Source organism: Mytilus edulis, chromosome 4 (genome assembly GCF_963676685.1).
Source record: "Mytilus edulis chromosome 4, xbMytEdul2.2, whole genome shotgun sequence".
Taxonomy (NCBI): Eukaryota; Metazoa; Mollusca; class Bivalvia; order Mytilida; family Mytilidae; genus Mytilus; species Mytilus edulis.
Window position 1 is genome coordinate 3,418,774 of NC_092347.1, and position 27,953 is coordinate 3,446,726.

Sequence of the window (27,953 nt, forward strand, 5' to 3'; positions counted from 1 at the left end):
TGTCTCATTGGCACACATATCACATCTTATATCTAATTAGTCGAATTCGGTAGGTCACATTGGTGAAAAGGGAACTGGATTGGTGTTACAATATAAGGAACATATCCGGTATCATCTATGAAACGGATATTCAATAACGGTCGACCAACTCTTGAAAGCGTCCGTAAAATTTACGAAGGGGTGATTTCAACTTCACCATTTGGAACTCTTGGTTTAAAAGCTTCCTTGTGAGCAGCAACCATCTATCAAGGAAATCATGATAGGAAAAACAATCCTGGGAATATCGTATCAATTGTGAGTTATATACTCCGTATGCAGGCGCTGCTGGAATGCTGCTACATAAAAATGGAAAGTTCACAATGGGGAAGCTGAAATCATCTCTTTAGTCAGGCGTAAAGTTTTGTTTTCAACCGACCCTCATTGTCAATTTCTAGATGTAATTACGTCAAGTTAATCTGAGGAGGCAGACTTAACAGTATCTTTTATAGATGTTACTCAAGATATGAGGTAGAATCTGATGAGGCAGCCTTAACTTTATCTGGTATATCCTTTATCTTTAGTTCGGTGGGATAGATGCGTTAATAGTCACAAAATTTTCAGATTAATTTAGTGAGCAAACATCATCTATCTAGCGGAAAAGTAAAGTTAAAGGATATTGTTTACTTTTTTTTCTTACCAAGAAGTTCCTATATGAAGTCAGCCTCATAAGAATAAAGGAACAAGTCGAGTAGAAGAGAGGCACAATTGGTTCCGATGGGACTGATGTCGCCTAGTTTGTTGAAAACACGTCGCGGCCGAGATTACTTTAAGGCTGTGTTTTGTAGTAGTCTCAGTTAGATAATGATGTGTGTGGTACAAAAAATGGGCTGGGATTTAATGAAAAAGTAAAATTTAACTAAATTTCTTGAGAACAAAAAATATAATATGACAAATAGATACCCGCGGATGATTAATAGCCAAATACCTACATGTAAACTGACTATCACCTATTCACATAAGTGGCAAGGTTCCAGACTAAAAACAATTTGCAGCACGTTTGTGTTTAACTCTAAAATTCTAGAGAATTTTTTTTTGTCTCAGTCCCTATTTTTTTTATACCAGAACATTTCTATTGTGTACGTATTGTTTTGAAATTTGTAGATTAAAGCACACAAGCTTGACTCTTACAAATGTTGAATAATAAATTTGCTATTTTCTTACAAATAAAATTTAATTTTAGTTAGGCCTTACAACAAACCAATTGCAATAAAATCTCTGTGATTTTGACAAAGTTTAAAAAAAAAAAAACTTTGGTGTGGTGATCTAGCAGTGGATACATGTACATTTACAATATACATGTATTAGTATTTGATTAGGGTGTCTGCTGAAACATATATGTTCTTAGATATACCAGAGACATCACATATACGACATATACTATTTTCTCTGGCTATACTGCTCCATCTCCCACAAATATGAATGGTGGGTGCCTAAATTATAATCAAGAGTAAACTAAAAGTCGCGAAAACTGTCCAAAGCACTACAAGGATATACAGTTAAAATAAATAAGGAAATTCAGAGTGACGAAACAACACCGTTTATTTTCGGGATTGACGTACCTATTTTTCTTGTAAGAAATGAAGTGCTTGATTACTTCCGGTTATCACACAGGGAAAACTTGCAGAACAATTTTGCTTTGTTTTCGGTGTTCAAGAGCATAATATTGTGTCATTGTATGCTTTATAAATTGGTTTATTGCTTTTTAAATTACAATTTAAACGAATACAGCCTCTCTTGCTGCATAGCTGTGAATTTACCATTTAAAAATTGAAGCACGAAAAATGGCGGTGTGATTGAAAGAAACTATTTGAGTTATCTCCCCTGACAATGTATTTTCATAGGAGCCTTTACACATGAACTTGTGAATAAGATGTTATTTTCTTTTTGTCATATAAGACACATTATAGCAAATGGAATCACTAAATAAGCAACAACCTCCAAGAATTGTTCAGTCTTCAGTGATAGAACCAAAAGATGAATTGTCTGAGGTATGTTTGGGAGAATTTCACCAATTAGAATAGACTACTTTCACATTCATTTACTTTCCAGTAATTCCAATGTCAGGATTTTTATGTTGTAATTTCATAGAAAGAGTTGATTGTTCAGGTTAACCGGCGGAACTGATTCATTTTAAAGAACTCTTATAAATTGATCTGTTGCAGATTTATCCATACAATGATACACCTTAATTATCGCTCTTTCTCCAACAATAGTGGACATCCAAAAAGTTCCTGTAAAATTTTAACATCACAATTAAAATTGTCTGGTTCCACATAGGAAAATTATTGTTGTATGATGTCAATAGTGCAGATGTCACAGAATCACAAATAGCCATAAGATCGTTTGACAAATTTTATGAAGATATAAAGTTTTAAAGGAAACATAGGTTTTAAGTTTACCTTGATCTCTTTGTAATACTTTATTTCTATTTTCCTTCCAGAAATGGAGAAAGTTTTTATATAGCTTACAATGCCATGAATGTCACCTTTGCTATTTTCTTACAAACAAAATTTGTGATATATATCCCATCCTATCATCACAACCTGTTAAATGCATACCAAGAAAAAGTTCTTTAGATTTTCCAGGTGACCTATGGTTGCAAATTAAAGGGCAGCGAGTGAAATTAAAAAAAACTTATTAATTGAATCTGGGTGTATTTTATGTTTGTATCTAGAAGTTTGACAGTGAAATCCATGTACAATGTATGTTACAATTAACAATGTTTCTGATTGCCCTCTGAATTAGCACAACAATTTCACCAAATATATCTAGCTATATGAAATGTGGTGTTTTATCTCAGTGCTTCTGAATTATTTTGCAAACCAAAAGTGATAATGTTAATCATTGTTAATAAAGTTTATACTTCAACATTTGTAAGAGTCAAGCTTGTGTGCTTTAATCTACAAATTTCAAAACAATACGTACACAATAGAAATGTTCTGGTATCAAAAAAATATTAGGAAATGTGACATGCAAAAAATATTACCAGTCAAAATTGAATTAGAAAATTTGGAGCAGAAATTCTTACAAATAAAATTTAATTTTAGTTAGGCCTTACAACAAACCAATTGCAATAAAATCTCTGTGATTTTGACAAAGTTTAAAAAAAAAAAAACTTTGGTGTGGTGATCTAGCAGTGGATACATGTACATTTACAATATACATGTATTAGTATTTGATTAGGGTAAATTCAAACCTACATAAATGGTATTTGGTATGCAGTTGTATATTAAAGTACATGTATTGGCACATCTTATTTCTGTTAGTAATTTAAATTAAATAGTAGAACAATTCTCAACTCTTGATCAGAAAAGAAAGTTGTTTGTATTGATTGATTGATGGCATTTATTGTCCAATGGCAAGCAGCAAGTATAACACACATTTTCAGAACTGAACCAGAACAATACATTTGTATATTGTGATATGAACATGTACACTTCTTCGTTTATGACTTACACATTGAAATAGATTATTTACATGTGAAGTAACAGAAAGATACACACACGACACACGAATCACTGACCCCAGACAGATTATTGGAACTCCTAAGTTGACCAGCATTTGTTCTTACTCATATACATTTGTAGCTAAATGCTAAATTATTATCTGATAGCAGAGACACATCAGTAAAGTCTATATATACCTGTACTTTGTACATTTATATACAATGCTAATGATTATACTGTTTTTTTTTTTGTAGAAAATTGAAAGAAATTACAACACAATATTTAATCTAACTAATGGATTATCTGAAAGAGAAGCAAATGATGCCCTGAATACTTATGTAAGTTTGTACAGTACACACTAGATCCTTAAGTAAAAAATCAGCTCAACTTTTTTTAAGTGTTGATTTTTTGTTAATATGGAGGGGTATACAGAAACTATTCTCTTATTGAAAGTCATAGGTATACTATGGCAGGTTGTAATTAGTTTTGTCACTTTACAATACCAGCAATTTCCCTCGTCTGTGTCATAGTGATTTTACATTGTCAAAAGTGATTGTCAGCTGAATCAATGACAATTATTCTATTGGAGTTAATACATTGTACACAGTGAGATTGATATTACGGTAAAAAAACTAGGTATTTTGTTGTAAATTTTGAGAAACATCCTGTTGGGCTTAATTTCAACAAAAATGGATATATATGATATTGTATTCAAAATTGATCCTGATGTCAGCATGATTATATCAATGTATAAAATTAATAAATAACAAGCAATACCTTAAATATTGGTCCGCACAACACCTCAAAAACCATGGCCAATAATCCACATTGATGACAGCCATTAAACACGTGTTTATTTTTATTCGTTAATTTTCTAGGACAGTTGAAAATGAAATATATAACATTGTTTTATAACCATGGTTACTAAAGATATTTCAAGTGTTTTTCATAAATCATGTTAATGAGATACTTATTTTTATACGACCGCAAAAAATTTTTTTTGTTCGTATATTGGTATGACGTTGGCGGCGTCGGTGACGTCTTCCGAAGACATTTGGTTTTCGCATTATAACTTTAGTATAAGTAAATAGAAATCTATGAAATTTAAACACAAGGTTTATGACCATAAAAGGAAGGTTGGGATTGATTTTTGGAGTTTTGGTCCCAACAGTTTAGGAATTAGGGGCCAAAAAGGGCCCAAATAAGCATTTTTCTTGGTTTTCACACAATAACTTTAGTATAAGTAAACAGAAATCTATGAAATTTTAACATAAGGTTTATGACCACAAAAGGAAGGTTGGGATTGATTTTGGGAGTTTTGGTTCCAACAGTTTAGGAATTAGAGGCAAAAAAAAAGTCCCAAATAAGCATTTTTCTTGGTTTTTGCACAATAACTTTAGTATAAGTAAATAGAAATCTATGAAATTTTAACACAAGGTTAATGACCACAAAAGGAAGGTTGGGATTGATTTTGGGAGTTTTAGTCCCAACAGTTTAGGAATTAAGGGCCAAAAGGGTCCAAAATTAATCTTTGTTTGATTTCATCAAAAAATGAATTATTGGGGTCGTTGATATGCCAAATCTAACCGTGTATTTAGATTCTTAATTTTTGGTCCTGTTTTCAAATTGGTCTACATTAAGGTCCAAAGGGTCCAAAATTAAACTTAGTTTGGTTTTAACAAAAATTGAATTCTTGGGGTTCTTTGATATGCTGAATCTAAACATGTACTTAGATTTATAATTATGGGCCCAGTTTTCAAGTTGGTCCAAATCGGGGTCCAAATTAAACTTTGTTTGATTTCATCAAAAATTGAATATTTGGGGTTCTTCAATATACTGAATCTAACCATGTATTTAGAGTTTTGATATTTGGGCCCGGTTATCAAATTGGTCCACATTAAGGTCTAAAGGGTCTAAAATTGAACATTATTTGATTTCATCAAAAATTGAATGCTTGGGGTTCTATGATATGCTGAATCTAACCATGTATTGAGATTATGGATAGCATTGAAGCTTTAAACTTTCTGCTTGATAACATTTATGTAATGATAAAGTGTATCGTCAGGTAGTAGGTATTCCTATGGGCACCAACTGTGCCCCTTTAATAGCAGATTTATTTCTATATTGCTATGAATCTCAGTTTATGACCAAACTCAGTAAAGACCCATCATTGTTACATTTGGTTGATACATTCAAAAATACCTACCATTATCTGGATGATATTTTTTTGTTGAATAATCCAGAGTTCTCTAAATATACTTCAGAAATTTACCCAAACGAACTTACTTTAACTAAATCTAACATAAACAGCAGCAGTTGTCCTTTTCTAGATTTAGACATTTCAATTTCAAACGGGAAACTTCACACTAAAATTTACGACAAAAGAGACGATTTTTCATTTCCTATTGTTAATTTTCCTTTTTTAGACGGCGATGTGCCTTTGGCTCCATCATACGGTGTTTATATATCGCAACTCGTTCGGTTTGCCCGTGTGTGTTCTGATGTCATAGATTTTAACGAACGTAATCAATGCATCACTGGTAAATTGTTGTGTCAGGGATTTCGATACCATAAATTACTTAAAACTTTTACTAAATTCTTTCATAGATACAAATATTTGATTAGTAAATTTGGCTATACCTGTAGAAAGCTTATTAAAAATGGTATTTCACATCCTAAATTTTATGGTAATATTGTACTTAAAGCGAGGAAATCACTATGTGATCCTTGTAAACTCATCGAACCTTTAAACAAACTTATAAGTAAGGGTTATCGTACCAATATTGTAATAAGATCTCTGAATATAGTTCACATTGGCACTAATATTGATTTTGTCATTAGCAAATTAAAACATAACTAAATTTCATTATCTTTTGAGGCGAGATGTATAGAGACACAGACACGTTAACTTTTATTTCTATAAAAGTCGCTCTTCACTATACTACTACCTGTCGATACATTTATTTTTGGCATTGCACAAGTCATGTCTTCTTTGACTATTAATGACGTTAAAATACTAAATCCCTGTGATGTGTTTTAGTCTATTTTAGTCTCTGATGCATGATTTTTAAAGCAATTGCTTTTATGCTATCGCGTATGGCCATCTTTGTGACCCAGATCAGAGACTCCGCCCATATCAAGCCATAGTATTTTGTTAAACAGGCTCCTGGTCTGTCATTCTTTAACACCTATGTATGTTTTCTAATGCAATACATAGCTTGAAACTTTAAAAAAAACGTTAGTGGATTTAAGAAGTTTCAGAATATGTTCTTGTAGATGTATGTTTGTATTTAAAGGGTCAACCGTTTGACTATCAAATAACATAGAAGTCCGAGTGAAAAAAAGTACATTTTTATAACTGCGATTCCGTTTTCCTCCGTTCGTACGATGTTTCAACAAAATATGGATTCATTTCAGTTGTTGATTTAGTATTGAAAATTTAACTGAATTATCTCCTATTAAATACGGTTTTATATGTTTAATTTGTGTTTCTTTAAGAGGTCAGGTGCTCTTGTTCATTCATAAAATTATCGTTCATTCATACATTTATCGTAAAATCAAAATCACTACACAGGTTAATGCGTAGTGTCAAATAATTACCTGTAATCTAAAAATAGACAAACTTTGTTTGCGCAAATAATTTAGCGGAACGAAACCCTTGTTGAAAACAAATAACAATAAGTTCGTTTTCCTTTTCTGTCAAACTCCGTAATATTTATCGATCACCTTACTAATGAAATGGACCCGTCCAAACGTAGTAGATGCCAAGTCGGTCCAGATGAAGAGATATTTCAATTTGGAATTTTCTAGTTACATAGATTGAAAAAAGTACGTCTTTTTAAATATCATGATCAAAACTGGGAATGCATAACAAATGTCAGATGAAACCATTATCCTCGTCTTTTCAGTGAACAAGTCTACTACGTTTGTTGACACTCGACGGTCCACCGTGTTAGCAATTTTATTTCACATGTTTTCGAAATATTGAAGATCATTTTTCGCAATGTTTCCTGAAAATTGATAAATGTCAAAGCAACGTAGAGCTGTTTGTTCTTGTTCGTATAATAAAATTGAGAATGGAAATGGGGAATGTGTCAAAGAGACAACAACCCGACCATAGAAAAACATACAACAGCAGAAGGTCACCAACAGGTCTTCAATGCAGCGAAAAATTCCCGCACCCGGAGGCGTCCTTCAACTGGCCCTAAACAATACATCAGTGATAACGATTTAATGTCATGTTTGTCTGTGATGACCCCCCCCCGCCCCCCCCTTTTCGGGATTGCATGAGAATTATAGTTATCTCGTACCCACATGCACTTGTTTCTATCCATAGGAAGGTCGGCTATCCATATAAAACTATTTTGGATAGAAACAAGTGCCTGTGCTCGTACCGCATCAGAAGGACATACATGTATATCAACTGAGCAATAATGTTTGGAACTTAGTTTTAAAAATGATGACAAAGTACCATTATGAAAATATTTTTATTAAGCTGAAATATATATTTATTCTTTACATGTTTATGTCTTGTAAGATATTTTATTTCTTTCCCGTTTTTTAACATTTGCGTCTGGAAAGTTGAAATGTTTTAACTTAATCATTTGTGTTAATGGTTAAATATAAATTGATAATGAAAATTGTTAAAATTAAATCAATAAAGGAAATTATTGCCCAGTTACAAACACTACCAGGGGATAATCCATGATGATTTCTTTTTGAGTTATATGTTTCAGCACATGTATATTTGACCCCAACTTTAGCCTGGTAAACGTGTTGTCTCCTTGTGAAATATAAAACATATTAAAAATGACTTTCTGCTAAAGTCTTTTATTTATAAAAAGTTAAAACCTTCTTACTTCTAACTAGACAACACTCATGTCAGGTTTAATTATTATATATATGTGGATGAAAAATAAAAGTCCCCAAACATTAACATGACAGCAATTGCTTTTACAGCCTTTAAGGCTTTGATTTATTTTTAATTGGTTTTGGCTTTTAACTAGCTGTCAGTAACTGCGAGTACTCTCAAATCGTATTTTCTTGTTAATTCGACCTGTTGATACTGTTTATAATGCTTTTTTGTTATTTTTTACTTATATGGATCTTGTCGGTACACCAGCTTTGATTATTTGTAATATCTTCAATTTTTCACTTATTCTTACAACATTTGTATAAACTTCAAGATTATAAAAAAAACGTTTTTTTTCTAAAGTGAACATTGATTGGTTAAATATTTCTCAGTCATGTCCTGTGTTTGAATTTGTTTGTTAGCTTTTTGGTCATGAATGTTTGTCTCTAATATTTAATTAACTGTGCATTTGTATTCAGATATCGCAGATCAAATTTATTCGTTCATTGTTTAATCATACGTTTTTTGATTGAGTTAAGTCTGCCAATTGATGTTTTATCGTATGTTTTTCTTTGTTGTGATGTTATGCTATTGTTTCAGAAAAAGGGAGAAGGTTTGGATCCATTAAAACGTTTAATCCCGCTGCAAATGTTTGCACCTGTCCTAAGTCAGGAATCTGATGTACAGTAGTTGTCGTTTGTTTATGTAATATATACGTGTTTCTCGTTTCTCGTTTTGTTTATATAGATTAGACCGTTGGTTTTCCCGTTTGAATGGTTTTACACTAGTAATTTTGGGGCCCTTTATAGCTTGTTGTTCGGTGTGAGCCAAGGCTCCGTGTTGAAGGCCGTACTTTAACCTATAATGGTTTACTTTTTAAATTGTTATTTGTATGGAGAGTTGTCTCATTGGCACTCACACCACATCTTCCTATATCTATTGGACCATAATAGGTAAATGTCCAATTTAAAATTTTTAAGTTTTTAAGTTTAAGTTCTTAGACCACATTCATTCTATGTCAGAAACCTATGTTGTGTCAACTATTTAATCACAATCCAAATTCAGAGCTGTATCAAGCTTAAATGTTGTGTCCATACTTGCCCCAACTTTTCAGGGTTCAAACTCTACGGTCGTATAAAGCTGCGCCCTGTGGAGCATCTGGTTTTCCATGGGAATTACAATGCTACATGTAAATGATATTTTATTAGGTCAGCAAAGGATCATTCCAGTATGAAGAAGTCCAAGTTGGATTATGGTGTTCCATATTAGTAGACCCTAAATCTGCAGCAAGGGTACGTTTATTTATTGATAGAAATAACTGCACTTTTGTTCCATTTATTAAAAAAGATACAATATGACACTACATGTATTTATTATATACAATATGACACTACATGTATGTATTCAAAAATAAAATTTCAGCTATTTCAATTAAGATCATTTTAATGTTATGCTTTATTAAAGTTATAAAGATAATTAAAAGTCACAAAGAGGAATCTCTAAGAGACATTACTACTACAATACATCATTGTCATGACAAGATATTTAAAGAGTTCATCCTTTTCGAGTATGACAAAATGACCAAGGAGATAAAATTTTAACTGTCTCTTTGTAAATATTTATTATAGAACTGTATTTCCATACCTTACAAATGTAATGTTTCATATATGAAAATGGATTGGAAATAGAGGTAATGTTTTTCCAGGATTTTTTTGTTATGAAAAAGGGCTATTTTGTTAAAGCATATTGTTTTGATACACAGCACATCAGCATTGCTATACAAACTTTCATTAAAATTTACTAATACAAAGTCTTAACAAACTTTATTAATCATCTTCACACAGGGCTCACGCTACCTGGCGACTTGGGCGAAGAAGTCGCTTTCCCGACCGTCACTTCGCTTTCCCCGACCCCCAAAAGTAAAAACAAGTCGCCCTGTTCTTGACGATACTCGCTTTTAGTCACTTCCGTCATCGGACATTTTCAATTTTTACCAAGTTGATGAAACATCAATTTTTTATTGATAATTAAAGAAATTTAGACATAAACGATTCATTATCTTAAGAAAAGAGGTTGAAGCATTGTCTTTGCAGTGTGTAGCAGGTTATTTGATAAAAATACAACTTTTTATCACTTCGTGCATTTCCGCAAGTTCCGGTGCTTGTTACTCGAAAATGTACATCAACCTAAATTTCGGCGGCAAAATAAGTTTGTTACTTCATTTAAACGTGATAAAAGTTGCCTCCAGTAAATGTTTAATCCATTTATTGCATTAAAAACGTCATGTTCCTTTCCAAATAACTTCTCAAACATCGTTTATTTTTGTAAATTTTCTTCATTCGTCTGCCATTTACCGATTTCTAAACTACGCATCTGACCAGCTATGACCAAAATCAGTACTTTACAATAATTACTACGGACACACAGATAGAACAGCTGACAGAAGAATATTGATTCCAAAGGAAAAAATGACGTATTCCACACGCATTAAGAGACTTTTGGTTACATCTAATTGATTGGTGTATATAATTCCCTATATTTTTTATGGATTGTTTCAAATTTGCTTAACTTTGAGACTATTAATTATATTATGGCCCAGCTTAATAACTTTTATATTTTTTGATGAGAAACACTGAATTCCATACACAAGATAGATTTGAATTAAATTGTAATTGATATATTATAATTTCTTTACATTTTTTGAAATAAAAAAATATTTTTTTTAGTGCTAGATATTAAATATTTAGTTCGTAGTTTCTCACAAGAACCTTAGTAAAACTTAAACAACTTTTAATTTGAAATGTTACTTTAATTGTATACTCAGATATTAATTGAATAATATAAAAAGAACATTTTTTTACATATTATACTATAGTAAAATCCAAACATTGTAGCGCACCGCACGACTGAACACTTCTCTTTCAAATCTCACCACTTCTCCCTATCAGTTTCAAAAAGAGAAGTCACTTCACCCTATAATTCTGAAGTATTGTGAGCCCTGTCTTCACACAAATATATCATTCTTTTACAATGTTACAATTGATTTTGTAGAGCTACAGAGATTTAACCTTGCTTAGCAGAGATGGTATGACCATAGCTTTAACAAAAACAAATCAGCTCATCTTTGAAAGATGGTTAAAGTTACTAGACTCAACAAGACAACAGGTATACCTTTTATTTAACACCATTTAAAGGTTAATATTTGAAGAAGGAGTAAAAACCGGGTTTGTGTTTTCTGTTGGTGATCAGGAAAGGGAAAATTTGAATGGCTCAATTGCCTCCATTACAAAAGGAACATGTGCCTATGTTAGGAGTGATATCTGTATGAAAGTCTATGCATTTTCATATCATATTCCTTAAGCTTATAACAACCCGGCTCAGTTGCATCATAATTCTCATTTCACAGTTTTGAGACGAGCAGGCATTTTCAGCGACATCACACTGTCTGAGGAGAAGTTATCAGCAATGTCATAATGTATGAGGAGATGTTATCAAGCTTGCTTTCTTCAAGCGTAAAACTGTCTTAAGGAGATGATTAAGACCCTTTTAAGAACGATAAACACATAATCCTATTTTCTTCATATAGATATTGTAAAATATCAACAGCTTGACACAATGTGAAACTTTTTGGCTCGTTTTCTGTGCTCACTCGCATAAAAGTTCACATTTTGGCTAACAGCTGATATTTACCATATTATAAACCTGATTATCTTTCCTTGTTAAATACTAGTAGTATATAAACATCACAAACAATTGACATAGTTTTTGATTGAACAGATTGTATGGTTTTGCAAAGAATTGGTGAAGAATACAGTCACTGGAGCAGACAGTGTGTGTACAAGTCTCATAAGACAGATGGCAGGTATAGCATATATATTTAACTCTTTGTGTACAGTCACTGGAGCAGACAGTGTGTGTACAAGTCTCATAAGACAGATGGCAGGTATAGCATATATATTTAACTCTTTGTGGATAGAACACCAGTAGAAAATCTCTTATATATTAAAGTTTTACCAGGCAGATGATAGTTGAAACTTATCATTGTGTGTTCAAATCAATCAGAAATGTAGCTGGATAGTATGATTGGTTGTTCATGTTGTATCATATTGATGGCTTATAAACTATGACAGTGTGATCAAGTCATATCTTTTAAAATTAGCAGAAGAAGTTGAAACATGTCAATGTATGTTTTATCTTCTCTAATAAATGTTTCATGAAATCATAGACAAATTAAGTTGGAAATGAACTATCTTCCTATATCTATATCAGAAAATAATGGTTGAGTATACTACAGAAAGCATCAATTAACACTACAGTTGTATGAATAATAAGAGATATGAGATACATGTTAATCAGACAATAAACCAATAACAGTAGATATTCCAATTTATCGCTATTTTACGAAATTTTCCTTTGATATTTCTGACTGATAACTTTCTTTCTAAGCGCAGAAGAGTGATATAAAAATTTATTGCTAGAAACTAAAGGTGCACATGCCGTTGTCAATGAAATTAACATCGTCATCATATATAAAATATTGATAAACAGATTATCATAGGTCGTCTCAACTCGATTCCTTTCTCACTTTCGCCATAGCCGATCAAACAAGGAAATCAACCACGTTGAGATAACCAACAATAATCTATAATCATTTTCTAAACATAGCCTCACAATGTTATATGCTTTTGTGTACTGCTTGCTTGTTTGGAATACAGTACAGTATTCAAGCAATAGGAGAAGCTTTTATGGGTAATTCAACAATAATATGAATAGACTATTACTGTTTAAAGCCATATCTTTATCAGTAGTTTTTTTTAAAGTAAAGTTTCTAAAAGAATATATCGTTTGAAAATAAATCATTTAATACATGTTAATACATTCTAGGAGGTGATGTGTCTCCGAAGAATATCTGGTTGATAGAAGCAGTGTTGGATATCCTCTCAGAACACAGGTTAGTTGTATTACATTGTATTACAATATTGACTGAACACTGCTTTAGCAAAATGTTTAACCTCTTGTCAGAATAACCATTAAACTGTAAAGGCCCTGTTTCAAGGCAAACTTTCTGCTCCTATTCAACATATCATTATCTCGTAAAGTTCTGTCCTTTGAGGTTTCCAACCTTCATCCCTTTTGTCCCACTTTGCAGAACCTACAAATAGTATTGTATTTAATATTTTCTCTTCTTTTCTATGGATGACATAATTGCTTCTCAATGTAAAGCAGGCACCAATTGATCTATCTCACCTTATAGTAAGATCTGTACATCCCCTAGCAAGACCTTGTCTTTTAGCAATAACCGCAGAACATTTGAACAGACTTATGATGAAGTTATTAATAAATTTTATATAAGACTGATATTTACATTATTAAAACATGCACATCTTTTAAAGCAATAACCTGAGCACATTTCAATAAATGTAATCAATAAAGTGTAGATAAGACTGATGCTTACCTTGATGTGTGTACATCTATTTATAGAACGTGGTTAGATAAATTTCCCCAGTTGTGTTCCATGGTGGTCTATACATATCTGAGACTGACAATGGATCATACAGCACACATGTTGGTCAATCTAAGGAAGAGAGAAGTGGATCTGTGTGTATCGTTACTCAGGGAAAAGGTAATACAAATGTGTAAACTATTTTCAGTGTTTGGTACAGGTTGGCTGTCACTGTGCACACAGTTTAAAACAAAGAATCCTTTGGGGGAAAACCAGAGAACTCTTTTTGTCAGAAAACACTCAAACAGCCAAACATAGTATCCATACTAATCTGTATCCACACTTGTAGAAATAAGTAAATAATAGTAAATTGTCACAACATTAAGGGTTTATAATTTTATCACAGCCTTATGATTTTCAGGGGGAAATAACTTTTCTATGTGAAATGTTTTCTTTCTATTAATTCACATACTTCAGTGATTACAATGAATGAAAAAATAGAATGTTTAAACAAAGGGAATAAGATCAAACATTTAAGGGTTTTATACTCATATGTGTTTTAATGTTATTGTAAAGATATTCAATGAATGGGCAATTGGATTGAAACACATTTGACAAGTTAGAAATGTCTTCTCTGTCCAATAGTTAAATAATCTTTATGAATTTTAAATGAATGTTTCTATTGTATAGTGGACAGACTGTGCTGTGATTGGTCGAGATTTAGTGAGATTACTACAGTATGTTGCTAGGATACCAGAGGTTGAGAGCCTGTGGAAGGATATGTTAAGTAATCCAACATCAATTAGTCCACATTTTACAGGTCAGTTTATTAAAGAATAAATATCAGCTAAATTAGGAAGTAGGAACAGCTAGCATTACTTTGGGGTTCAAAATTCAAATCAAATATTAACTCTTGATTGGAAGACGTTTATAATGCCATGCAAATATGTAAAGTTACCTACAATATAAATATAAAATAAAGTATTGTATGATTGCCAATGAGACAACTATCCATCACATATACAAATACACTACAAAAAAGATGATTGATGCACTTTGTGTTCTGTGTTCTGTTCTGATTGTTGGTTTCTTCATACACTTATTATACACAGGTTGACTTTTTTCATTTGATAGATTTTTTTTCTAAATTACTGAATGTTGTCATGAGACTTCTAAATGTGTGTTGCAAGCAAGATATTCATGTTTATTTAGGACATTGTAGGAAATGATGATAATAGTTATCACCTAGAATATCAAATGCCATTCTTATAACCCTGATATTTTCTGAGAAAACATAGTATTGTAATGGCAGAAAAATATGACATTGCTGTACAACACCTCAATGTTATTCTTTTCATAAAAACAAAGCAGTTTTAATAAAATTTCTTAAAAAGATATATGTCATCATAATAGTATCTATTTTTTTTACAGGATTAACACAGTTGATGATGATGCGAACTTCAAAGAAGTTTTTAATAAGTCGTCTGACCCCTGACATGGAAAACAAACTAGTCTTTCTCATAACCAAGGTTTGTTCATCATTTTATTGACATTTTCTACTTGTTACAATAAGGAAAATAACGCAATTACCAAAAGGTAAAAGATGATATATATATTTTCAAACCCTGGTACACTATGTTAGTTTAGTATAGATTTGATGTCTCACACATTTTACGTCATTCAAATACCACAACTTTAAGGTGTGTCAAGACATTGAACAAATGTGACCAGAAGGTACCAGTATACATGTAAACAATTAGTATTCTAACTATATCATTCTTCCAAGCCAAGTATCATATTATTTTGGTCATTTCCGAAGGGCATGTGATTATCTTGACTGAATATATTTTAAGTTCAGTCAGTAAATTCATTGAAAACTTTTCATGGCTACATCTTTGCACTACTTTTTAGAATTCTTAACAACCAGTGTCCATTACTAAAACAAGTGCCATGACATTCTTATTAGAAAGTTCAAGGTCATTTTATGTTATGTGTTGATATCTGTTTTATAATTGCATTGTCTTAGCTCTTTGGGTATATATAGTACATATTAATAGTGAACACCATCTTTATTTGTAGGTCAAATTTGGCCAACAGAAAAGATATCAAGACTGGTTTCAGAGACAGGTAATTTGTTTTCTATTAAAAAAAAATAATTATTAAGACAAACTTGTATGGTGTATTGGATGCAATTCATGTTATTCTAGGTTATTCAGATGTTTGATTAAGTTTTATAAACATTAGAAAGTTAACTTAAACACAAACTCTAGTGTTTGTAATTTTTCTGACTCTTTTAAACATTTTCCTCTCCAATACAGTTAGTGGTCACCTTTTTTACTATGAAATCCCAAATTAGACATTTACATTAAAGTTTCATGTAATTACAGTAAATGTTTTTATAATGTGTGAGTTTACAACAAATCTTTAAAATTTGATTGATTTATTCTTTATAATTGAACAGTACCTGTCGACACCAGAGAGCCAGTCACTACGCTGTGATTTAATACGCTATATCTGTGCTGTATTTCATCCACCAAATGAATTACTGTGTTCAGATATTATCCCACGATGGGCTGTGATTGGCTGGTTATTAACAACCTGCACGGTATGTATCTAGTAGATTTATACTTTATAGGATATCATTTTTCCCAAAGAACTGCATTCAAATTCTAATTTATACATTTGCAGATTAATTTACATAAAATATGTTTATTTCAGCAAGCTATCATAGTTACAGAACTGAAAATTGATAAATGATTTTTATATTTTTATTTTGACAGTCTAATACAGCTGCCACTAATGCTAAACTGGCTTTGTTTTATGATTGGTTGTTCTTTGATCCTGAATTTAATTTTTACATGGGCAGATTAATACACAGATACATATGTTTATTTCAGCAAGCTTTCATAGTTGCAGAACTGAAAATCCATGATTTTAAAAATGTTTTTTATATTTTTATTTTGACAGTCCAATGTAGCTGCCACTAATGCTAAACTGGCTTTGTTTTATGATTGGTTATTCTTTGATCCTGAAAGGGACAGTATTATGAATATTGGTAAGTAATATAACACCATCTCTAAAAATATCTTTTTATTAATGAAAAAAATAGAAAGATATTCCTTTAAAAAGCACAGTAATTTGAATTATTATAGTTTTGAACAGTAGTCATAAAAGTTATGTGTTTTATAGAATACCAGTGTTCTTCCCAGAAATTTTGGATAGCATCACATTTTGCGTAAAAAAAAATAACTGGTTTTTTTTTTAATGTCGTTTGTCGAGTCGCGTTGATACTCTATTTCCTTTATATGTTTTAGTTTATATTGTTCAATTCATAACTGAGAATACAATTAAACTATAACCACAAAAACAGTTGTTTCAGTTTATGTTTTCTTTATTCATTTATTGTTACAGAATTATTTTTTGCCTCTTGTGCCAAATAAAAATAAATATGTGGTTTCAGTTACCCAACAATAAGTCAAATGAATGAATGGTTCATTATAGATCAACCTGTTTATATACAAAACTAAATATCTAGTACACAAAATTAACTATTGTTATATTATATCAAGTAAAGATAAAGTAGCAAAAGTAGCAAAAAAAAAATCAATTTAAAAACTTTTTTTATCATATTTATGAAATTCATTGTTTCATGGCACTCAATAAATTAGTCCCAGTTGTTTCTTATCTTTACATCAAAATGATATGTATTTTTCACAAAGTTATCTAACAAATAGTCTGTTAATGCGTAGTTTTCTCTCTTGGTATATTTTTTCTGTCTACTGTCCATCTGTTGTCATTATCATGAAAATGCGTATTTTTGTCATATCTGGTCCGGTTCCGATCCGCTGTTTTCACAAAAATGTGCAATGGCGACCGTAGAAAAATTTACGAAAATGAGTCTGAGAATAAACATTGTTTGACAAGAGATTGTGAATGAATAAGACGCTTTTAATGCATTAAATGGATTAAACATAGACTTAAGCCAATTATGATAACTTTTTAAAGAAGTATTAAACTTATTTTAGCTCTAAACCAAAATTCTCGCCCTCGTATTACCAGAAGAGAAAGAAAGTAAATTTTGGAGAGATGCACAAATAAAGGATCTTTTTAAAAAAAAAAAAAAATCGTTTCAATCTTTGAAATTTCGTATTACAAAATGTAGATTTCGAAATGTTTTGTGATTGCATTTTTCCATGTCGAAATAATTTGGTGATTGCAGACACGTGGTATTATAGTCATGTCACAAGTGTCAGCTTGGGATATTCGCATCCAAACAGTTATCACCCTGAGGGCAATTAACACCTAGCTATTTAATCTCTTAATTGCCTTTAGTGTCCGACTTAAAGGGATTACAATTAAAGATGATATGATTTTTATGATCATAATCGATAATAGATGAAAGTTCAAAATTGAGGACAAGTAAAATAGCATCTTCAAAATAATTATAGCGTCGCGGGAATAATTATAGCGTCGCGGGAATTATTATAGCATCACGGTGAAAAAATATAGCGTCACGGTACCGTGATGCTAAAACGGCCTGGGGAGAACACTGAGAATACATGGAAAAATTTAATTGTTAAATCAGTAGAACAGAAACATTATAACAAGTATAAAAGCTTAAATGAAAACTTTGGTTTTGGTTAAAGTTCTATATTCTAAAAATGTTACCAGTAGAAATTGAAACATAAGTTTTGTGCAGCAGTTTAAGTACAAATATGAGTGGATATTTGTTTTTCTAAGCAGTAATGGTTTTTTTTTCTTTAATGCATCATACATGATTTTATTTTATATTCTTAGAACCTGCCATTTTAGTGATGTACCATTCCATTCGACCCCATCCTGCAATTACAGCAACATTATTAGATTTTCTGTGTAGGGTAAGAGACATATTAATATAACACACCACACAACTAAATCCTGTTGACATTTGAAAGAAGGTTTCCACTCATTAAAACCATCATATGAATATCCAGATACTGATAAATAGTCTATGAAAAATTATATTTGAATAACTATATGTTTCTTGTGCTGCATTAATGTGGCATTTCCAATTTTGATTTCACAATTTTTGCTTATTTCAAAGAAAAGTTTTGACACTGTGGAATGACTTCCTTTCAGTAATACGGAATAGACAGCAATGCATTTTTGATAATCACAATGCAAAGATGGGATTTAGGTCAACGAAACAGCTCACCAACAAATGAAACAGTCAAAATACATCTTATTTATACTTTTTTATATCTAGTAATGAATAATATTTGTTGTTTTTTCTTCAGATTTTAACCAATTTTAGTCTCCCATTAAGTGCTCAAGTTAAATTAGGAATCTACACAGCTTTCAGAGTTATTCTGGATAAAAGAGTTTTACCGTAAGTATTGTATTTGTAAATAGATGTAAAAAAGGCAGCACTCCCACCCTCTATGTGGAAACGGATTAATATAAGTTGCAATAACATGTTTCTGAATCCACTGTAGATAAATATGTTTAAACTAACTAAACTTTATAGATGTATGTACTTATTTATATAAATGTATTATCTTGTGTATCATAATCATAAGAGTTGAAATGCATAACATAGATTTAGATGACGCTTCCATGTTTTGCTATATTTTTAATGAAAAAAAATATTATGCATTATAACTGGTAGAGCTGGATCTCCTAAATCTTTTTGTTTAAAGCTTTATACCTTCAAGTCTTTTCCATTTATTTTGTTTATTAATATATACCCATCTTTTTAGATGTTGTTTCTTTTCCCTAAAATCTGATAATAGAGATATGATTAAATTTTTTGAGGGATTAATGTTTTTATTTTTGCAGAGCTCTTGAACCTTTATTAGAAAACAGTAAGCTAGACAGAGATTTGCGGATATTGATTCGTGAAAATTTTACAGAGTTCTGTTCACAAGAAGGTATAACATAATAAGTTAAAGTTTATATAGTAATTAATATAACTAGAAATTTCGTTTGAAAAAAAAAGAAAAATTTCAAAAATCTATTCAAGATTATAATGATATAAAAAAAAACATAAAAACCAAGTTAAGTTGTTTTTTCTACTTATTGTTACCTCTTTTCCTCTTTTTAACATTACACAACCTGATTTAGTACATGGTTAGAGTGGGGAAAGAAACTGAACAATCAAGGATGAAAAAAAAAATTCTTCTTTCTGTACAGTCCCCGGTGTCCTCGCGGATGGTGATACCGCACATAAGCTGATTTCCTCAACAAAGTAACACAAATAAAATCGTTCTTGTGTTTGTTATAGCCTTCCCAAGGGATAAAAAAGAATAAAATTGATAAGTTCAAGAGTTTAATAATAACTGCAATCCCATGATTTACAATATTTGGCCAATTTCCATTAAAAAAATTACATCATCAGATAAAATTTGTTTAATTTAAGTCAAATTTATATCAGATTGAAATAATTTTTGCTCTGCATCCTTGGCAGTGTGCTTGGTTCAAATTCAGCTAGATTCCGTAGCAGAAAATCTTTCCTTTAATCAAAATATTTCAAACAGAAGATTTTATGAAGTAAAAGTATGTTATGAATGTGTAAACACAATATTATCCAATTATTGGTTTTATCAGTTGAATTAAGTGAAGTCATAAGTCTTAGGTGCGTGGATACACCGGACTGCACTGTAACTGCAAGATGTTTACATAGGGATGTTATAAAAAATGTGTCTGTCCGTCAGTTTTTACACTTTTTTGGCACTACTGACCTAGTCCTGTTTCCAAAAATCAATTAACTATATAGAGTTCTTAGATTAATTTATGAAGGCATCTAGAGTTCTCGTCTTGAATACAATCATCTTCAAACATCATCTATTGCTTTATCAAGGAAAGAAGTAGAATCCATTTTATTTTCTTTCTATTAGAACATAATCTTATTTTGATTAACCTTTCTGAAGATGCTATTACAAAATAAACTTATTTTAATACATTGTTTGAAAATTAATTATGATGATTTTTATTAAATGTTTATTAGCAGTAGCTAAAGATGAACCTTCAAATAACAAAGAGCCAATGGTTTCTATGGCCTCAATGTTGGACTCAATGATGGACACAGATAATCATATAGATAACAATATGTCAGATGGGGCTGCCTTTAGTGACGAAGAAGATGATATTCCATTAGGTTTGTATATCTCTCACACTTTCCCCTATTCCATTTCCATGAGATTTGACACAGATAGTCATATAGATAGCTTTGTTTGCCTCCCCTAATTCCAGCGCCTCACTAATCCTTCTAACATACCAACAATTTCATAGCAAAGAAAACTATGATGACATTGAGAACCACACTGAAAACAATCTGCCATATGTAACTGCCTCCACTGATAAACACAAAGATAAAACAGCAGAATCACTACTTTCCACAAATAGTACATTTATATGGAGAACATTACAGACATGTAAACCTACCTTAAGTGTTAAAGGGGATATTCGTGTAAAGTTTATTGTAGTGTTTATTATTTTTAATCAAATAACTAAGCAATCACATATAATACGAATAAACTATAGGAAGGAGGAAGTTAATTTTTGTTATCAAAACGTGACATTAACATATTCTTAAAGACAGAAACATCTTAAAATAAATAGTTTTATTCAATGCAATCGACAGCATTACCATGTGAAAATAAGATATGATTTTAACAGTATTAAATGTCCATCTGAAACTATGAATAAAAAGTTATCAATGGTATACTTCATCCAGACAGTAACCCAGTAATACAAAAACCAACAACAGTTCTTAATGCTATGTCATCTTTCTTGTTTTTCCCAAGAACTTATTTATGATTGAAAGCTGAACATGAAATGTTATTTTAAAAACACATGTAATTATGTTACTTGTAGGTAAAATAAAAGAAGAAACCAAGTTCCAGCCGATTCAGGACACAAGATATCAACCTGTTGACATTAACGATTTTCTACCTCAACTTAATGGTGAATTGGTGGAATATGTTGAACAATTGATGAATGAAAAGTAGGTAGCTAAAATATCCAACATTCCAGTCCTCTATTATTACCCTTTATTTACTTATTATTCTTCCCATTACATCTGCTCAGAAGGTCATGCTTAAATCATTCTCACTTTTGAATGAGGATAGTGGATAAGATAAACAATTTTTTTTATTATAAGTGGCGATTCACAAAGTCAACAGTTCATGTATTTACTTGTATTTTCTAAAAAATATGAACATATGTTAACATACAAAAAACTAACTCATACAAGGAAGTTTTATGTCTCTGTGTCTAGTCAGATGGGCATAAAGGTATAGATTTGACTGTCTGTACATAGGTACTTCCCCAAAATTGGTTTCCATTCTCTATCTAGTTTGCCTCAACGAAATAAATGAAATGTGTACACAATGCTTTTTACCACCATTCATAGATCAAGTTTGAAGTTGGTGGCTAGTAGTCACTTTCAAAATCAGAGTATAAATTGGAAACTTTTTAAATTTGTTGTTATTACACTTTTACTTTACTTTGCCACAACAAAATGCTCAAGTTAGAATTTGAATTGCCTCAAATTGAATATTTTTGTGTTATGCCCTTTCTTTAAAAGAAATTGTCAATTTTGTAGTTTTGCACTCTTTACCACTTTCATGTTCCTGAGTGTTGCCTCTTTAGAACTTGAAGAAATAGTTTTGTCTTACCAAATGTTTCATTTCCACATTAGCTCAAGCGGGGACGTCATACTTGCCTGAATTTAAATTTAATGGAACCTTCTTTACCAGCAATTTTAAGTTCAAGTCTTATTCACATTATTTATATTTCAGAGATCAAGAAATACAGTGTGAGAGTATGGACAGACTGATGCAGATGGTTGTAAAAGATGTAAGCTTATAATAAGTAGATAGTTGAAGAATAGCATTTCATTATTTTACCAGAGGACCAACACATTTATTTTATCTCTTGTTTGATTATATTAATAACTTCACTGAAGATATTCAGATTTAACAATGCCCTGGTCAAAAGATGAAGAGTTTCATCAATATTTTCAGTGATTTTTTTTTTGAGGAAGAGGATGTATTTCAATATTAATTTGAAGAAGAGAAAAAAAAAACCTGTAGTGTTTGTTCATATATCATTGAAACAGTAAAATACAATGAAATGTGAAAATTGATGTTCAGAATTGCATGTTCATTTATGATGTATGCTGTTTAAAATGTCCCAGTAAATGATTCACCAGTGTTTAGTGTACCTCCACTAACACTTTAAATAACCAATTTTATGTAAGCATTCATTCTGGATAATTATAATATATATTGCTTTTTCTGGAGAATAGATTTAATTTTGATTGTTCAATTATATTTATTTGGAAGAATTCTTTTCATAGAATTTAGTTACACATTAACATTGTGGTTTTATTATTGAAGAAAACTTAATTATCACTTAAGGAGGCTCGAGGGTATAAAAATTTCAGAAAAAAATTAAACATTTGTTTTTCATTACAAATTTTATTTATTACCTTTTGTAGTTGTTATTTTATCATATGGTACAAAAAACAATCAAAAAAATTAATTCGTGTTGGCCCCGGGATGACTTTTAAAATGTAAACATCATCTAAAAAGTTCCAAATTATCTCCCTTTGGTGGAAAAATGCAATTTTTTGGCTTTAAAATTGAAATATCTCTTTTAACTCATCGGTGACCTATATTTTTTAATATAATTTCGATATATGCTTTACTTTAACTAAATTATTGTAAAATTTGAGCAATTTCTGTAATAAATTTCTTTTTTTATTTCGATATTACCTTTATTTCTCCTATTAGTTCAACAGAAGAAAAAAAACTTTTACAAAGATGTATGCTTCTTTCGAAGGCAGATTGTGAGCGCAAATGAACGGTGACCCCATTTTTTTATTTTATTTTTCTCTTAACTATAAGATAAAGTTCATTTATAGAAAAATATTGAGAAATCCTATATAAATGATTTAGACCTGCGAACCCCCTTAACAACAAGAAAATGCAACATAACACACACCTAAATAACATATTTCATCTTTAACATTGAATAAGTGTAGCTTAATTTGATGTCTTGAGCAGCTTCAAGAGAACCCTTTCTTATAATTGAATTTAAATTTGGTTATTAAGATTTTTACAATATTTCTACATGTGACAATGAAAATCATATCAATCACAATTTTTCACTTTTTGTTTTTTTCTAAAAATGTATGCAGTAGACAGAAGAATAGTGAACAATTTATAAAAATGCTGGTCTAGTTTTAGACTTCCACTGGAACACTGAGACATATTTTATTTAACAACATGTTTTTTCTAATTTCAGGAAGAGTTTGATGAGATGGCTTACTCATTGTCACACTGTTTATGTCAGATATTAGTCAACCATTTTAGTAGTAATTTATTTCCTATGGAACTTGATGATGAGTATGTAATTCTGTAACAGCAAAGACTTAATTTAATTCAATTTTCATTTCATTCCAAGAATAAAGTGTACATATATAGTTAAATTTAGCCTGCCATACAATGTTTATTTTAGACAAGATATCTGCTTTTATCTTGTAATTTGTTGTCACATTGACATTAACTTCATATCTCATTAATTGAAAAATAATGAATGTTATTCCTCTTCTAAAATTAGCAATATTGGCTCATGTATACAGTTCAGACTTCACAATACACTTTTGAATCCACAAGTTTCTGTTGGCTTGTAGAGAAGCTAATTACAAGCTCAAAAGCATTTTTCAAGCATGGGCTTGTGGTCTTGTGGTTAATTGTGGAGTTTGACAGTTTTTGTTTTTGTTTTAGTTTAACTGAAGATATTACTTATATATATGTAGATAAGGTTTTTTTGTTTATTAAGTTTGAATGGTAATGTTTCTCCAAAATATTATTATTTTTCTCTTAGTGTATAGTTGAATTTTAATGTTACTAACTGTATTGTTATTTTTCTTTTATAGGTCTATAGAAGATTCTATAGGATCCCCATTATTTGTAATTTTTAGGTAAGTTTAGCATAATTTTCAGTATTAATGAAATCAACTTATTTTTGAAGACTCTTTGTAGTAGTGTGTTAATTCCTTTATAAATGAACAGACTGTTATACACTCAATTGTTTGACATGAAAATACATAGTCCCATATCTCACGGCTTCATTTACACACATAGAGCACTGATTCTTTATGAGTTTTACGTTTGAACTTTAGCTAAATGCACATTTGAGCAATTTAACTAGGGAAAAGTAAGATATGTTTGAGATGTTCTTGTTATTAAATACAGCAAAATTATATTAAGGTTCACATGCATGAAATCTCTAAATCTTTTTTCAAAATTACCATAAATTGTCAGAAATTTTATCAAAACTTTTATACATTTTACAGATTCTTAGCGTCTATGGCAGAAGAAGACCCAAATCGGCAGCCTATATTACAATTGTTAACAGAGATGTATGCAAAACAACCTCGTATTGGATACCATATGTTATATTTTCTTAAAGTTGGGTAAGTCTGATTAATAACTTCAATCTTAAAAAATAGATGTGGTTGTAAATATAGAAGTATTTAATCAATGAGTGTTCATGCTCATAATTTTTAGCTCATTGGGGCCCTTTGGCCCCATGTGAGCTTATGCCATCATTTGGCGCCAAAGATATTAGATTAGTTATTAGATTATTTACATTTCTCAAATTGAAAGTTTCTGTTAGGTCAGAGCTTTAAAATCTCAATATATCTGTATATAACAGTTTTATTTGTACTTACATTCTTGTTTTTTTTTTTATGTTCATTGAAATTTTGTTAATTTCAGCAAAGCAAATGATGAAAAAATGTTGACGTATAAAGATTTTTGTAAAAGTATGGATAATAAAGATTTAAAATCTTGTTTGATGTCTGATCTCAAGGTAAATGTTGTTTTTTTTTTTATAAAAGCCATTACTTTGGACTGGAATTTTTTTTTTAGGAAGAGGATGTATTATTTCCAAATCTTAAGAAAAATGGGTTGAATAGGATATATATAAAATAAGGAAAGTTGTTATGATTGCTAATGAGAACACAGAATCCAAATGAAACTGATTGCAGTAACTATATGTCATTGAACAGGCCTTCAGAAATGACCAAAATCATATTATAGAAAAGTTATAGAACATCAATCCATGACACAAAGTCAGTACAGTATAAACACACAATAACCAAAGCACTGTTATTGCTGTTCTTTATCTTAGTCACAACCAGATCTTCAATATTGAGCAGAAAAAACTCTAACATCACTGCCCTTATTACATAGAAACATATGGCATGCTTTACAAGGCCCCAGTAAGATTCCAAAATGTTTGATTGACTGATCGTCTAGAACTAATGAACATTCTGACAGGTTATAATCTGATAATGTTGTATCTTTGCACTAGCTTCTTTTATATTGACCAAATACTCTCTAAGGTAGCCACCATTAAACGTAATTAGATTCTACAGTTAAGTTTTTACTATGCTTGTTCATAAAGTAAGAGTTTTCAGATGGAAGTCTTTCTATATTATTCATTATTCATGTCTTCATTGTGACTTGTCTTGGGATTTAACACAAGTTTTCCATATTTTGCTTTAAATGTTTCATACTTCATCCACGACAGTTGATTGATTTATACAATTTTATTTTCCAGTTATGTCAAGAAGATGATGTTAGACTTTTTACTTTTTTGATGCCAGATATTTATAATAATGTAAGTTCAGGTAAAACAGATAGTCAACATGATGTAAATATTTTTAAAGTTAAACTGTAAACCACACTGAAAATATTGTTCACTCTTTATAGTCATAACTGCAAGATTCCATCAGTCTGTCAGTCCGTCCATCCCATGAATATTTATTGTCACATTTTTCTTAGGAACTACAATACAAGGATTTCTTGAATTTGGTTTCAGAGTTTATATATGTCAGCAATACTGTGTGATGCGTTTTCCGATTCATCACTCAACAACTTCCTGTTTATAAACCACTTGTATGATTTAGCACATGATAGCTAAGTTGTAAATTTTCGTCACATTTTTCTCAGGAACTACCATACAAGGATTTCTGAAATTTGGTTTCAGGGTTTATATAAGTCTGCTTTACCGTGTGATGCGTTTTCAGATTCATCATTTGACAACTTACTGTTTATCAAACACTTGTATAATTGTAAACATGATAGCTAAGTTGAAAATTTTCGTCACATTTTTAAAGCAATTGCTTTTATGCCGTCGCGTATGGCCATCTTTGTGACCCAGATCAGAGACTCCGCCCAGATCAAGCCATAGTATTTTGTTAAACAGGCTTCTGGTCAGTCATTCTTTAACACCTATGTATGTTTTCTAATGCAATACATAGCTTGAAACTTTAAAAAAACGTTAGTGGAATTAAGAAGTTTCAGAATATGTTCTTGTAGATGTATTTTTGTATTTAAAGGGTCAACCGTTTGACTATCAAATAACATAGAAGTCCGAGTGAAAAAAAGTACATTTTTATAAATGCGATTCCGTTTTCCGCCGTTCGTACGATGTTTCAACAAAATATGGATTCATTTCAGTTGTTGATTTAGTATTGAAAATTTAACTGAATTATCTCCTAATAAATACGGTTTTTTATGTTTAATTTGTGTTTCTTTAAGAGGTCAGGTGCTCTTGTTCATTCATAAAATTATCGTTCATTCATACATTTATCGTAAAATCAAAATCACTACACAGGTTAATGCGTAGTGTCAAATTATTACCTGTAATCTAAAAATAGACAAACTTTATTTGCGCAAATAATTTAGCGGAACGAAACCCTTGTTGAAAACACATAACAATAAGTTCGTTTTCCTTTTCTGTCAAAACTCCGTAATATTTATCGATCACCTTACTAATGAAATGGACCCGTCCAAACGTAGTAGATGCCAAGTCGGTCCAGATGAAGAGATATTTACAATTTGGAATTTTCTAGTTTATTAATACATAGATTGAAAAAAGTACGTCTTTTTAAATATCATGATCAAAACTGGGTTTGCATAACAAATGTGACTTGTCAGATGAAACCATTATCCTCGTCTTTTCAGTGAACAAGTCTACTACGTTTGTTGACACTCGACGGTCCACCGTGTTAGCAATTTTATTTCACATGTTTTCGAAATATTGAAGATCATTTTTCGCAATGTTTCCTAAAAATTGATAAATATCAAAGCAACGTAGAGCTGTTTGTTCTTGT

General features: G+C 30.9%; 1 protein-coding gene across 3 annotated transcripts in view; it reads left to right on the forward strand.

The window, feature by feature from the left end:
* Positions 1-1,611: 1,611 nt before the first annotated feature.
* LOC139521656 (integrator complex subunit 3-like) overlaps positions 1,612-27,953 on the forward strand; it is a 39,575-nt gene continuing 13,233 nt past the window's right edge. The window contains exons 1-23 of one of the 3 annotated variants that reach the window (XM_071315146.1): positions 1,612-2,027; positions 3,740-3,823; positions 9,546-9,629; positions 11,389-11,502; positions 12,115-12,199; positions 13,222-13,288; positions 13,819-13,960; positions 14,471-14,600; positions 15,212-15,309; positions 15,860-15,907; positions 16,242-16,385; positions 16,748-16,835; positions 18,578-18,657; positions 19,057-19,148; positions 19,598-19,689; positions 20,766-20,915; positions 21,635-21,764; positions 22,561-22,618; positions 24,071-24,171; positions 24,705-24,749; positions 25,125-25,244; positions 25,549-25,642; positions 26,396-26,455. In XM_071315146.1, the coding sequence (XP_071171247.1) occupies positions 1,950-2,027; positions 3,740-3,823; positions 9,546-9,629; positions 11,389-11,502; positions 12,115-12,199; positions 13,222-13,288; positions 13,819-13,960; positions 14,471-14,600; positions 15,212-15,309; positions 15,860-15,907; positions 16,242-16,385; positions 16,748-16,835; positions 18,578-18,657; positions 19,057-19,148; positions 19,598-19,689; positions 20,766-20,915; positions 21,635-21,764; positions 22,561-22,618; positions 24,071-24,171; positions 24,705-24,749; positions 25,125-25,244; positions 25,549-25,642; positions 26,396-26,455 (2,184 nt within the window). In that variant the 5' untranslated portion in view covers positions 1,612-1,949. Of the gene's footprint in view, positions 2,028-3,739; positions 3,824-9,545; positions 9,630-11,388; positions 11,503-12,114; positions 12,200-12,233; positions 12,281-13,221; positions 13,289-13,818; positions 13,961-14,470; positions 14,601-15,211; positions 15,310-15,859; positions 15,908-16,241; positions 16,386-16,747; positions 16,836-18,577; positions 18,658-19,056; positions 19,149-19,597; positions 19,690-20,765; positions 20,916-21,634; positions 21,765-22,560; positions 22,619-24,070; positions 24,172-24,704; positions 24,750-25,124; positions 25,245-25,548; positions 25,643-26,395; positions 26,456-27,953 lie in introns of those variants that run through there. The other 2 variants (XM_071315147.1, XM_071315149.1) reach the window with 2 other exon arrangements.